This window comes from Phoenix dactylifera, chromosome 8, assembly GCF_051530095.1.
Source record: "Phoenix dactylifera cultivar Ajwa chromosome 8, Ajwa_hap1_PhDact_Kaust_v1.1, whole genome shotgun sequence".
In the NCBI taxonomy this organism is placed as follows: domain Eukaryota; kingdom Viridiplantae; phylum Streptophyta; class Magnoliopsida; order Arecales; family Arecaceae; genus Phoenix; species Phoenix dactylifera.
In genome coordinates, this window is record NC_143197.1 from 13,455,661 (window position 1) to 13,471,508 (window position 15,848).

Genomic DNA, 15,848 nt, shown 5'->3' on the forward strand with positions numbered 1-15,848 from the left:
TGCTATTTCAACAGCTCCGTTCTTATTTCGAAAACAGACCCCTGTACGAACCAATTCACACAGTTTTGTGAAATAAGACGGCCAATTTAGGTTATATATTGCTTTTTCGAGCAGTTAATTCTTCTTTTACAATTTGACAGAATGGCTATGTAATATTAACAGGAAGGGAATTGTGATGGAATTGTAGTAAGGACATCTTGTATAATTTTGCAGGTTAGCAAATGTTCCTGTGTGTGATTTGAGTCATGCCCTTTGCAGGAAATGTGATCCATGCACATATAATTTAGTAGCAGATACTATAATAAACAGAATGAAGAATAAGGAGGGCCAAAATAGTAGTTATTTATGTTTAATAATGTCTGTATTGGATTGTGCTGGTTTCCCTTTCACCTAGGTTTCAAAGTCGAACGTTGAATCACTCGTGCTACTTGGGAAGTAGGGATCTTATTAAGTTTTATAAACTGCTTCCGAGCATTTCAATCCAAATTCCAAGAGAGACTCTGCTTGTTTCTGTTCTGTTTTCTTCTGACTTGGGATTGTCTCCATAGACCAAGCTGTGGAGTACCAGACAAATTGCAGTTTCATATAATGAACAAAACTCTAAACAATTTACTGGAAACCATCACTCGAGTACATTTCACACCCATTGGTCTGTTAGGTGCAACAAAATGTTTAAGAAAAAAAAAAACATCCAAGAACAGTGAAACACCAGTTCTACTTCCTTTTCCCAGCTTTTCCCTCCTTTCTTCTTACAACCTCATCAGCATACCTGACGCCCTTTCCCTTATATGGTTCTGGGGGTCTCCACTTCCTTATTGATGCAGCAAACTCACCAATGGCGCACTTGTCATATCCACTCACAGCAATTCTGGTGTTGTCCTCCACCTTCACTTGCAAGCCTTCTGGAATGGCCATCCTGACTGGGTGTGAGAACCCAAGGTTAAGTACAAGGTCTCTGCCCTCCAGCATCGCACGATATCCAACCCCAACTAGCTGAAGTCGCTTCTCAAATCCTTTTGAGACCCCGACTACCATGTTATCAGTGAGGGTTCTGTCAGTTTTTTGGAAAAAACGTGAGCAATAGGAGAAATGGTTAGCAGAATAAACACTGAGGCAAGCTTCTGTTTTTATCTTCAGGAAGATTTAACTAGAGAAGTCATGTAAGGAGGAAGGCGCAGATTTCCAAACCTAAAAGATAACTTCATAAATTGACAATTTTTGGCACAACCCACCAGCAAAAGAATAATCAGGAAAACAAAAAAAGGGAAAAAAACCTTTTGCCTTTACAAGAACATATTCAAGATGGGACATCTCTAGCTAACTTGAAACCTGCACAAGTTTTCATATGAAATATCACATATATCCTTGATTTGCCTAATCATTTTCATAAATAACTCGTATCATATATCTAATGGCCTGTATGCAAAATTATTGTGGTTGTTATTTGACTGCAGATTGCTGATATGTTTGGAGGCCCAAACTGCCCAATGACATCTTTTGAGTTCAGTGACAATTAACTTTCCAGTTCATCAGTTATAAATAACATGTAAACTAATAGAATGCCCAAGATGCTAATTCAGACATAGCAGTTGCATGATGTATCAGGATTATGGATATCTGGAACATCTTTCACAATTCTTCACATTAGGTTCAAAATTAAGTTATGCAGTTGCATATTTTATTAGACCTCTAAGCATCAATCTAGCCAAAAATATAAAAAAAAAACAATCGTTAAAATTAAATCAAATTACTTTTAAGATGACATATTTTAATGGTCAACTCAAAGGGAAAAATTTTAAGTACTGCTTTTTCTTCCAATAGGATCATATGCATTATGACCCCACCTCATCCATGTCCAGTAGAGTCTTCACCACTCGTAACACTTTTTTTTCAATAAAAAAACTTCTACCACTTTTCAAACTATTTTCTTCCGCTTCTGCTTTTTAACCTAAAAGAGACAAACTTAATTGTTGATCATGATAATATGATGTTTAAATTAACAGATTGTACTTTTCAGTTCATGCATTAGAAAGCTTCACATGAAAGGGATAACAAGGTGCAGATGAAGGGAAAATATGGTATTGACATGTCTTCCTTTCTGGGAGATGGGATCACAAGAGTTTCAGTGGTGAATCCTTTTTTTTTGTTTTTTTTTCTTCACGTGGGCCAGGGTGACAAGTGGGTTTACAAATTCTGATACCTGAAGCTTTTTTTTTTTTTTGGTTGGCAGCCTGGTGATAGTCCTAAGAATATTTTAAGCCATCTTATGATGCATTTTATAATTAGCAAGGTCAAAAGAAGGAAAGTGCGTGACAAACTTTGCCAATTTTCCTGGAATTCCAAGAGATTTTCTGCACCAAGATTCTTGTCCTTTTTGTTGTAATCAACTCATTTACTACATCTAAGATGAGTATTAACCAAAAAAAGTCGTAAAATTAATCGTCTAACAATACTTAACCAGCTACATATTCAGGGGTGGAGCCATGTGGACATGAGGTGGTCACTTGCTTCCACTTAGCCTTGTGAATCTGCTTTGACTCCTGTAGGTGCAGAGAAGCACTACCCCATCCCCAGATTCCCTTGCTCCCATTATAGTGTGGGAAAACCTCCAGGGTTGTGCCATTTCGATCTGCAGTGCAGCCTCTACATATCCATGCTGGTCTATGATAGTCCCTTGCAAGCACCAACTAGAGTTCCTCTAGTTGGAGTCCTCATAGAAGGTTAGAATTTGGTTTTCTTTCTTTTTTCTATTCTCCACCTACAACATCTCATCAGATCCATTGACACTACAGTGTGAAGGATTCCATTCTCAACTATAGAAAACCAACCCCTTCTTTCTCTTTGCAAACCATCGCAAGTTTCAACAGAGCCACACCATCTCCCTCACTGTCTCTTGGCCTGCTTTAGGAATTTAAGATGTTTTATGTGATTTGTTTTACGCATGCCTGGATTTTTTTTTAGCTGGCTAAAAAGTTAGTCACTTGAATAAGAAGAGAATGGATGATCAGATTTGGGTTCTGAAAGAAGAAACCAGAGCTCTTAGAAAACATTTAAAGCTAAGTGCCAAGGAAGAAAGTGCATGTATGAGATTCCACAAAGTTCCGAAGCAAAATAAGGTGCCCTAGGTAGAAACTTCCAAGTATTAAAATTCTAGTGTTACGATGATTTCTTGAAACAAGATTCTTCTGCTTTCATTGATTAAAAGAGAGGGCTTGAATTATCTACTTGATCATGTTGGTTCATTCACATAAATTCATTATCTCTTAGTCTAGGATACAAATACTCCAAATTGGGCACCAAGTCCATAAGCAACATGCATCGGATATCCAAATGCAAAAGATATGACTAAAATATATCGAATATTTCCATTAAATATCCTTTTTTAATTAAAAAAGGGACTTCAGAGGTTTCCCGTCTGGGGATACTTCTCAGATTTTGGAGATGAGGGAGAGGGGCATTTCTTTTTATTTGGTGATTGCTAAACTTTTAATGATGCACTTGATGGATGACTAACTTAATTATTCTGTGACTTGAATACCTGATAAATGTCTGGAGTATAGATTACAGTTTATATTTTTGAATGATGATAGATGACAAAGTTTGTGAGTGTTAACATTATTTATGGAGTATGATTATGTTAGTTTGACAATTTGTTATGCTTTATGGATGGTTTTTTACATATGTGTAAAAAATGTATATTTATTTATTGTTGCATTGCCGTAGCATATTCTATTTTTCCAAGACTTGTCAAATCAAGTGTGTTGTATCCATATCGCCTTTGTGTATGTCCATGCTCCACAGCTCTTGTTTTAATTCTTACATTGGTTTTAGACACCAGGTTGTTGCATATCCTTAATTACAAAGGACTATTCTTCGGATAGCTTAAGTCTGCTACTTAATGTCGAGGAGCAGTACCCATGATTCCTATGTTTACATCTTTCAACGATATCCCGATAAAATGGACTTCCAATGAATATGTTCAATCTAAATATTTTTTATGCTTTTTCTGTGATGACAATTAGATATTCTTCAATATTTTATATGTTATGTTGAAAATAAAATCTATGGGAAGTAAATAGTCCATTCCATTTGATTAAGGCTTTCAAAATAATGTCAATCCTATTTTCTGTGACTTACTGCATAATTTAAAATATTTATTATTTTGTTTTTTGCTAAGTGCATTACATGACATGTATCATGTTCAGATCCAAGCCAAAAGGGGGATCAAAACAAACGTTATCAAAAGCAAAAGGTGCTCTTAAGACTACATGAACCCTATATCGCTTCAAGCACTGGGCACCAAAAGGGTACTTGCCTGAAGAAAGCAAGGCATTGATATTAACAAAGTTCAACAAATATATATATAGAGAGAAAGAGACACACAGAGAGAGAGAGAGATGGGTTTGGCTACACTCAAGTGTAGCCAAGCCTGGATCTGGTCAGCTCTATCATCGTTCGATTAGTGCATACGTTGAGGCATTCAAATAGTCATTAGTAGGTCTATTGCATTAGGAAAGAGAGAGAGAGAGAGAGAGAGAAAGAGAAGCATTAATTAATAGGATGGGACGTGCTGCCCGTGCTCTCTCTCTCTCTCCCCCTCTCTCCCCCTCGCGCTGCAAAAATAAATACTAAGACGTCCAGGATAAACACTATCCGCAAAATGATAAGTACCCAGTTTGCGAGAATAAACACAAACCTCACAGAAATAAACAGAAAAAGATCTAGCAGCTCTCGGTCAGGTGGGGGCTGCCTCATAGTAAACAACAACAGAGGAGGATAAACAGAAAGTTTGAAAGGAGTAAATACTAAGTGCTCAAAAATAAACACTAACTTGCTGAGAGTAAACACTAACTTTATTGAAATAAACATTACATTGTTCATGATAAACACTAACCCCCACATGATAAACACCTATTCTGCAAAAAAAAAAACAGAAACATTGCAGAAATAAATAGAAACTCCTATTAAGGTATAAGTGTCCCAAGGGATGGGCATAGGCATGGGCGGCGTGTCACTCCGATTAAGGTATAAGTGTTGTATCCGAGAGAGGAGGAAAAAGGCATGAGTGCTATCCCATCTCGTTAATGTTCTATCTCTTTTTGTTTTTCCTTTTTGGATGTCATGGTGAAGGGTTGTTGTTAATGGCCGGTTTCCAGGCTTCAAGTTGCACGCTGATTGAATGATGGTAGAGGCGATTCGGTCCGTACTTGGATACACTTGAGTGTAGCCTAGTTCATCTCTCCCTCTCTCTCTCTCTCTCTCTCTCTCTCTCTATATATATATATATATATATGCATGTATGTATGTATTTATGTATGTATGTATGAAAACAATGCAAGCATTACAAGATTAGTTGTTCAAGTTTCAACATCAAAAATCATAATTGTCTTTTACATTAGATATCATGTTTCATATATTTAGAAACACTATATCCAAATTCCACTTTCCATGTCATGTCTTAAAACAAAAGTCAGCAAAATTAAACCACTGGACATCCCTTAGTAGCTTCAAAGATGATAGCAAAATACCACTTCTTAAAACATATTTAATGTTTATAAACAAAACGCAACACAAAAAATAAATCATTAAACATCCTAGAGTAGCCCTTTACTTATAAGGACTCCTATAGAGCAAAATGATCCTCAAACTAAAGCTATTAAAGCACTAAAAAATAGGCAAGAAGAGATGGGAAGAATACTTCAGATATTGAAGAGTGCTCGCCCCACAGCCTTGCTCTTTGTCCCAAGCAAGGTCCGCCATACCGGTACTGGTCGGCGTACCGGTGGCGGCCCGGACAGGTTCCGTACCGGTTCCGTACCGGTCCTTCAACAATAAACTACCGGTACTGGATTCCACGCTGATCCGGTACCGGTCTTAGGCCGGACCGGTACGTACCGGCCTATACCGGCCGGTACGGACCGGTATGGCAGACCATGGTCCCAAGCATTCATCTAGGCATCGCCTTGGTAAACTCACCTCACCTAGCAACTATTGAAGCACCTCGGCAAGCATCCAGAGCACCTTTGACAATGCTAATCAAAACAAGTGCACTGCTTGACACTATCTTGCTCATTCCTATGACTGGTTGGTTTTGTTTGAAACATCTGCATTTGCTCTTAGACGAAGCCAGTAAAGGTCCCTTTTAAAATCAATATGTTCTGCTTGGACAGGCTGAAACCAGTTGAAACCAGCCAACTACCAAACCGCTGATATGGACTGATTATGAATATAATGTATTTTTACTTAGCTAACTAAAATACTCCAAAGTTAAATTGAAACCTTGAGAAAGTCCTTGACTAGCAGCCACTTATCTTACTGAATGGTTTGTAAACAATATAACTAAAGCACACAAATGGGCACATGCAAACACAAGCACACATGTGCATGTGTTCACGTGCACACACATGCACACAGACATATCAAATGGATCCATATCTCCTACTTGCCCTAGTTCTTTTTCATAAGAAGAGAGAAAAAGAACAAGAATCAGGAAAAAAACTCTTTCCGCTCCATAAGAACAGTTTGCAGACAAAAACTAAGCAGATGTTCCAAAAAGAAATAAATTTCTTCCAACAAAATCATTATAGAAAGCATGTAAGCTAGCATTTACTTTTGCAGCTAATTTCTAGTCAAAATTATTCGACTTGCATATCTCATATAATTTTTCACCAATTTAGCTGGAGATCCAGAGAGACAACCATGACAAAAAATAAAATAAAATCATATGCATGCATCCACTAAATGCAACTTTGGGAGATATGGGGAATGCAATCCCATTGTTTCATGATCTCTTGCTTAAGTGTATTCTTGGAAGTATATAGGTGGTTCTTGGGCTCTCAATGAGATTATGTGAAAGGCATAAGTCTCATTTTTAATAAAAAATTGAATTGCTTTTTCAATTGCATTTACTGCTCCAAAAACGAGGCCATTGCACGTGCATAAGTTGAAAAGCAGAGACACACAATGTGTATAGAGGAGAATTATATAACCACCAAGAAACAGAAAATGATTAATCATGTGTAACTATAGGAATTAATCACCTGATACAAGCCAAGATTTCTCACTCTTAAGCTCTCAGGTATCAGTATTCAAGTCTCAAGCAATGAAGCCAACAAGATGTAATGCAGAGGTGGTAACATAAAACAGATTAATCTGATGCAGAGATTTCAAGCAGGTGGGGCATACACAGTATAATTATGTCATATAATAGGTTCAAGAATCAACAAAAGCCAAAAATTAAAGATGAAAGTAATAGCAGAGAGAATAACTGAATAAACTAGTAAAATGCTATGAGCATATAAAGCTTACCTGAAAAGCCCATGCATCTGATTGGCTCTTCTAGTATCCAAAGCTTTGAAGACCCTTAGAGTTCCAGATTCCAATCGCTCAATTTTAACTTCACGTGGATAAGTCCTTGAGAGTTCACCCAATCGACCCTTAACCTTCAAGTCTTGCCCATCCAATGCAATGGTAACATTAGGTGGCACTTCAATTGGCATCTTCCCAATCCTAGATTCCTTGCACTGCACTGGCTTTCTCAGAAATCCAATCCTACTGACAGGACTACTAGTAATACAAATTCCCTTTCTTTCACCAAGAAACAGAGATTTCAAGTTCCTGAAATATAAGAAGAAGATCGACATTAGGCATGAGCCAATAAAATTCAAGCCTCCCATATGTGCAGTTAACTATCCAAGGCTCTAGTTTTGAATCACTTGAAGTAATCAATGCTACTACACATTCCAATAAGAAAGAAAATATATAGGTTTAAACAACTTGAGGTCTCCAACTGTCCTAAATCTCCTAGATCTGTAAAATGAAATGACGGAGAAGGAATTAGCAATTTTCAGAAATAAAGAACTTGTTCTAAACTCACATTACAAATGGTAATATGTTGAGACAGATTTCAGAAGTTATGCAATTATTTTAAATATATATATATATATATATATATATATATATATATATATATATATGGGGTAAAATCAAGTGCATGTTTTCCTTTCTTTATATGCAATACAATTCTTAAAATACACACAAGAGATATTGCGCCCAATCTACAAGGCACAACCCATTCTAGAGTTTGCAATCAGAAAGGTGCACCCAAATCAAAAGCCTAAATCCAAATATTCATATTCAGACTTCTCTGAGAAATAGCAAGAAGATTCCAAAGATCTGAGAACAGGGAATTTTTATGGGAAAGCATTTCACAGGTCATGAATTTATGCTTCATGAACCCATCTAGTCCAAATCTGATTTCATATTTCTATTGATTTGTCCATGGAGAAAGAAGGTTTCAAAACTAAACAGTTATGAAGATTTAATTCACCCTTTTCATCCTTTATTTATGATCATAGTAGCAAAATGAGAAAGAAAAAGAAAGAGTGATGCAATGGCGGCCTAGCCAGCTATCCTCATCAGGAGGAAAGCCCATCAAAGATAGGCTAAAATTCATTATTACACTACCCGTGGTGCAGTATATAACATTCTCTAAATGTTATGCTAACATCAGCATCACTCTAAAACGTAGCTAATTTGATGGCTCTTACGGGACACATTAAAAACATAAGAGCTGCTTATGATGGGATAGGGGGTTTCTAATTGTCAATAGGCCTTCCCAGGACTTCCACTCCCATTTTAGATACAATAATTGCTGAAATCCAAGAGAAGCCCATATCATGCATCCTATTTGCAGAGGTTAACTATATCGCCTGCTGGATATCTAAAACCGGTTCCCATAAGATAATTTCTAAACTTGGGCAAGTCAAAAAGAAAATTTTACATTGGTTGCAACTCAAGTGGGAACATGTAAGGAGTTGAGAATGCAGCTTAAGTTCGGAAAAGAAATTCCCCAAAAGAAACCGGTGATAAAGTAAAATACGTAGAATCCACCGAAAATTTGGGATAAGTGCTGTTGTTTATCCTTATATTACTGCCGAAGTAACGCTGTAATATATGGAAGAGCGCAGTGCATTAAGAATAACAATCAGTAAGTTATCAAACTGCTTCATATAAACTGAAATATCACCGACCAAAAAAAGGGGGAATAAAGACTTCTTTGATTCTGAAGTACCAAATTTTGACATTTTCGGGGATGCTCCCGGATCAAAATTTTGAACTTTTCTTTGTCTGAGCCTTGATGGCTTCATTCTCGAATGATCCATCTTTCGGATACCATCTGTGGGAGAGAGAGAGAGAGAGAGAGAGAGAGGCTCACCAAGAGGAGTGGATTGAAGAGGAGAGCGACGCCATGGCCTCCACTCAGCTCGCGGTCCTCGCCGAATGGAGTGCTCCTTTCCCTTTATCCATTCAGCCCCGTCTTCTCCTATCCTCATCTGATTTGGGCTGGGTTCGACCGCGTTGTGTTCGAAATAGACCTACGGAACGATGTTTTATGGGTTGCATTGGTCGGATGGGGCCGGATGGTCATCCTGTCCGAGGCGGCCCAAACCATATTCATAGATCTCTCTCTCTCTCTCTCTCTCTCTCTCTCATTAGATATTTATTCTTACTACTATAATCCATATTCTCATTTCTCATAATAATTTCAGTCTCAAAATATTTCTGAATTCCCAACATACATCAATCTCACCAAATAAATAGTTCATGGACTTCATTCCCTATACATATGCACATATATGTTTATGTCTATATATATGTGTGTGTATAGATAATCCACCAACTTCTTGCATACTTAATATTCAAAAATTATTATTTACATATATATACCTCTCAAATCATCTTATTTTTGCAAATATGCCCCTCCTCGAATTAGATTTTGATTGACTTTGTAGAGTAAATAACCATTTTAATTGTAAAAGGACAACATTATCTTTTATATTGATACCCTAAGGAAAGTTTAACATAAGGTTTATAACATAAAAAGATATTTTTGTATGAATTTTTCAAGGTATGAAAACAAGAGAGCAATCAAGTTATCATATCTAAAATAATTGTTTATTAATATCATTAGACCAAAAAAAATAATAGGAAAAGTATCATAGCAAAATTAGAATGATTTAAGGGGTATACATGCAAATATTGGTTTTCGAAGGGTGAACATAAGATAAGCCATATTTGTAGAGGTATTTAAGTAAAAAATATATTGTTTATGTTTCATTCTTGAAGTTTGATAGATTGGACAACTAGCTCATTTCTAATCGTATGTTGGACAACTAGCTCATTTCTAATCATATGATAACATGTCTTAAGACACTGTTATGTTTTCAAAATTCATTAAAAAATATTTTAATATTTCACTTGAGTACCCTCCTCTAAAATATCCAGGTATCTGAAAGTTTAATTGTAAATTAACAATCATATTCTATGTAGAATGGCATGCTATGCGACGTAGATTGAACATTTTAGCTCAAGATCCAAAATAAACCCTAATTAAATCAACCAACAATAGTGAAAGAAAAAAAAGAAGCAAAAAATAAATTTATTCAAAAAAATAAGGATGGAAATAATGAGTTCGACTTCTCTCACAAGTAAGCCTCAAACCTCTCCAAGCCCCCCCCCCCCCCTCCTCCAAAATGATTTCTTTCCGACTCTTCACGTCACTCTCTCTCCCTCTTTATAAAACTACATACTCTCTCTCTCTCTCTCTCTCTCTCTCTCGCTACAAAACAAAAACATCATCATCTTCTGAAAAAAAGATGAAAGCATTATTATCCCACTTCCGCTTAAAAACAAACTCAAGTATATTGAGCCTAAGGCTTAGCCTAACTTAATATAGATTTGAATTCTAAAGTTATTAGAACTAATAACCAGCTATAGAAAATCCTAATAAGATTAGGACTTGGCAATAAATCTCAATACTCTTATTATTACAAAGTTTATACCGACAATGCTGAACTTGTGGATGCCATGAAATGACATGGTGGCCATTGCTATCATTATAATAGTAATAGCAACATGCAATGACTTAATAAACAAATACTTGATGTATGGAACTTCATCATTGGCTCGAATGACAACACCTTCCTTGGCTTGTCCCTTTTGATGTATGTGCTTAAATCAATGATGTCCCCCAACCTTTCACTTAGCATTGGCTCTCAATCATAATGCCGAGATTCGATTGAGCATATTTCTTATACCAACAAACATCAAGTTGTTAGTTGCAATCACTGTGGGCATCAACCAATAGCCACAAATAAGTAAAATTAATAGCAAAACTTTGACCACATTCACATGCCATCGCTTGAGCAACTCCATGTTTGCATAAAGCTGGCTCATACACATGAAGCAAATTCTCATGCATAGTCTTCTAACAGTTCAAACTTTAAAGTAGCTTTGAAATTAAGTGGCACACCAAAAATCTTATCAAATACTAAGGCACAACGTGACTCATCCAAACCGAGCACATGTTCCTGTTGCTTGATATCTAAAGCTACTTAAAATTAGTCAGTTTTTCATCCTCATGGCTAACTAAATCTTCAAAAGAGACATCCATATCTTGGAGAGCTTCAGTAGAATGCTCTTCTACATTATATGACTCCACCTTACAAATCTCTACGACTAGATCAACTACAGTATTCTTTGACTCTTCTTTAGCAATTTCAAAATCAATTTGCTCTTCCTTTGGAGGTCCGGCGGCTGCTCCTAGGCCACCAACATTGAACACCGATGACAAGGACAATGCCTATCTTGACTGGTGCATCTAGGGTTTTACGTGCTTCACCTTCCGCATCCCAATCCACATGGCCGAGGGCCAAGTTGGCAACTTTTCAATTGGATTGGTTGATCAAGGTCACTGAATCGGGTGCTCCAAACCACGATCCTCAGATGATGTGGGAGATGATTCAAGGTTTATGCTCCTTGAGGATGAGGAGGAGCTCCAAAGGCAGTCGATCGAGAGTCTCAACACCGCCTTGTGCCAAGCTGCCATCGAGGTAAGGTGTAAGCTTCAGAATTTCAAAGTTCCTCTTTGACTAGTAGGACTGACCTTCTTCTTTCTAATCGTAGGGGTTCTACATTGGACGAGCCACTCTTACCAGCGCAATTTAGAGGGTGCCGATCATCAGATCTACGAGGCCAAGCAAGCAAGAGCTCAGATAGAGATGAAGTGGTCAGTGGTTAAGAAGGCGAGGGAGGATGCTGAGGCCCAGGGTCATCTTGTTGGAGGCCAAGCTCAAGGAGATACAATAGGAGATCGATGAGGAGATCAAGATTACTCGCCTGAAGGGCAAGGTGGTGGAGGCAGAGGATAGAGCTTCTTGGGTTGAGGAGAGGCTTGTTTGGGTGGAAGACAAGGCTACCCAAATCAATAAAAGGGTCATCCGAGCTAAGGAAGAGGCATGATAGACCACAATAGAATTCAGGAACTCTTAGGAGTTCCACGATGAAGTGATGGAGGCCACCATCGACTCCTTTCAGGAAAGGCTTCATCACCTGCAAGATGAGGGTCAACAAGCTGCTTCCTAAGGTTGACCTTAACTCGGTGACCGTTCCTGGAGAATTCGCCGGTGAAGGGTCTTCCTCAGAGGGAGAAGGAGGAGGAGAAGAAGAGTAGGATAGCTCTCCAACTCGGGTGTACGACTTGTTATTTTGCACTCTTCCATCTTTTGCTCTTGAGTAACATCCTTTGATGAAATGAAATGAATTATATTTTCATCTCGTATTTGTTTGCTTGGTTTTTTAAGTGCTTTGCTCGATGTAGCTAAAACCGTAGGCTTAGCTTGAATTTTTGCCAAGTCTCTTAGGTCATCCAAAGCAGGTTGGTGCCAAAGCCGATGTAGTCTTTCCAAGATAGGTCGACGCACAAGTCGACGTAGGTCTGCAAGGCAAGCAAGCATGTGCATTGTCATAGGTCCACTAAGGTAGGTCAGTGGATGAACCGATGTAGGCTCGCAGGTCGCTTGCCTCCTAGTCTCAGCATGGTTGATGTCATGCATCTAGGGTGATCTTCCAAGATTTCCCATTTACCTTATGAATGTACGGATGATGTCACACTTACTCGTTTTTATTGTTTCAAGGAATTTTTCTCAGTCTTGTTGTTTGGTGCAGATAGTTTGCTGAACTTTGTGTCATCTTTATGAGGGCAATAACTCTAAGGCAATGGTCCTTCGAAGGATGAGCCCTAGAGAATATTTTCTGAAAGGGAGGTTGAACGCTAGGGGCTTGAAGAACTCGATATGTGGCAAACAATCAGATAGGATGGCTCGATCTCAGCCATCTAGGAACTCTATAAAAGGAGGGGTGTCACCCCTCATGGATGGGATGAAGTCCATCTTCTCCGTCCTCTCTTACCCTTTCACCATGGATCCTTCACCGGTAGAATGGCTTCTGAATCACCTTGAGGTGCTTCAGCTAGCTTTTCAACAGGCTATGGAGAGGATGGTTGAAGTTGAAAGCGAATTGAAACATCTACGCGATCGAACGGCAATGGAGAAAGTTGCTATCACTCATCAGAGGGCGACTAAGATCCTGTTTGGGGGAGCTGTTGGCAGTAAAGCTTTTGGAAGTAGAGTTATTGGAAGTAGAACTTTTATAAAAAGTTGTTTGCTATTTGGTAACTACATTTCTAAAGTGCTATGGCACTTTAACATATGTTTAGTAAATAAACTAAAAAAATATTTTTGTATGATAAAATTACTATAAAGGACATTGCATAGTATTATACAACATAATATAATAAATATAACATATATTAATATATAAATATATGATATAGTATAATATTATTGTAATGTAATATAATATTATTATAATATAGTAATATAATATTATTATAATATAGTACTATAATATTGTTTACTATAGCATAATCATTTAATATAATATTAAATTATTTAACATAACATATCAATGTATTATGATATAATGTAGTATAATATTATATTTATAGTATAATACAATAATAAAGGTACAAAATATTATAATTATTAGTATACATTAATTTTTTATAATATAACATAATATTAAATTATTTAACATAACATATTAATGTATTACGATATAATGTAATATAATATTATATTTATAGTATAACACAATAATAAAGGTAAAATATTATAATTATTAGCATAAATTAATTTTTCATAATATAACATAATATTAAATTATTTAACATATCATATTAATATATTATGATATAATGTAATATAATATTGTATGTATAGTATAATACAATAATAAAGATATAAAATAATAATAAAAAACAAGAATACATTTTCTTGCAAGGAAGGGAGTTTGATCCACGGCTAGGGTTCTTTGTTAGGGCTTCAGCAGATTTTTAGATTTATAAAGGAACAAAGTATGTAATTGTTATATTTTATTATGGATATTTTGGTCAAAAAAAATCTTTCCAACAAAGCTCAAAACAATTTTTTCGGAAAGCTCCAAAATGGAGCTTCTTCTAAAAAGCTGTTTTTAGCTTCCTGAGAAAGCTAAAACAACTTTCCAAAATTTTTACCAAATACCCTTTTTCATCCAAAAGTGCTTTTGGATGACCAGAAAGTGCTTTTTGGCCCTCCAAAAGCTTCCCCAAATGGGGCCTAAGATGGAGGCGGAGCTGAGGATGCCTGAAATCATGGTAGAAGAACTAGAGCTTAGGGTCTTTGAGCTCTTGAAGGAGCTACATGTCACGTGGCACCAAGCTGCAGAGGCTGAGAGGAAGGAGATCATCGAATCCTTGCTAGGGATGAAATTTACTAATGTTGTAGTCTTTAAAGCTGTGTTGAGAGAGTATGCTATAAGAAAGTCCATTGATTTTATGTTTAAGTTAAATGAGGGGCATAAGATATCTACTGTCTGTAAAAATGAGCATGGGTGGAGAATATATGCATCAAAGATTAGGGCTGACATTCCATATACTTATATTAACTCTCTCACCTAACTAGGAAAATATGGAAATAAAAAAGCATTCAAGAACTTACCGCATATTTGGAGCAATCTCGGAATCGTCTTCTGAAATTTTCCACAATCCATGATGTTCTAATAATCAATCTTTCCATGTAATCGCAAAAAATATATCTGCTACTATTGTTGCTCATAGAAGATAAAGTTGATGACATACTTTATAGTACATATATCCTGATCTTTTCAGAAATTTAACAAGTTTCAAAACTGAAATAAGAATTGCAAAATGTAGCTTATCTCATGGCATCCTTCTTGCTCTTCTCCTTCGGATTGGTGAGGGGTAGGGGTGCAAATGGATTGGGTCAGATAGGGTCATGAGTGACCTTGACCCAATTTGGTTTCTTATTCAGGTCCTAATATTGGACTCAGACCCAACCTAATAGAAGATCGAGTTGGGACAGATTGGGTCCATGACTAAAATTTCTAACCCAATGGGTTATTTGAGTTAGGTCAGATCCATGTATAACCCAGTCACAACCCACAAAATTCGAGTTTGGGTTGGATCCAGGTCGGATTTGGGTCGGATCTCTGTACTTGTTATCTTTTGTGCTTGGTTTTTTTTGCAATGAGTGAAAACTACAGAAAACAAATTATGCAAGATCATACAAGTGAAAGTGCTTAATTATCAAGAATTGATGCTATTATAAACTAACCTAATAATGATAGGCCGAATCTTGTTTGCTACATAAAATTTTTTTATTCATGGATGCAATTCTTTTTTACATCTATGCTAATCTTTTTTACACAGTAATAATATCCCCTAAATTTGTAGAGTACATTTACTACTATTTTTTTTAAACATACTACTAGAAAAGTATGCATAGGCCAAGATGAGGAATATAGTTTTGATAATGACACATTACAAAATGCAACAACTGCAAAGGACTCATCATGAACCTATCTTCTTCCATATGAAAAAGTTATGCTTTATTTTGCCTTCATTAGTCTGAACTTTCTTTTTAGGTTAATAGTGTTCTCATTGAATA

General features: G+C 36.6%; 1 protein-coding gene across 1 annotated transcript; it reads right to left on the minus strand.

The window, feature by feature from the left end:
• Positions 1 to 579: 579 nt before the first annotated feature.
• Positions 580 to 9,369, minus strand: EMB2394 (Ribosomal protein L6 family). Its single transcript, XM_039116941.3, has 3 exons — positions 9,218 to 9,369; positions 7,309 to 7,617; positions 580 to 1,051 (listed from the first exon to the last, which is right to left on the minus strand). Exons 1-3 carry the CDS (start codon positions 9,250 to 9,252, stop codon positions 715 to 717), a joined length of 681 nt encoding a protein of 226 aa, XP_038972869.2. The 5' UTR covers positions 9,253 to 9,369; the 3' UTR covers positions 580 to 714.
• Between the last annotated feature and the right edge of the window lie 6,479 nt (positions 9,370 to 15,848).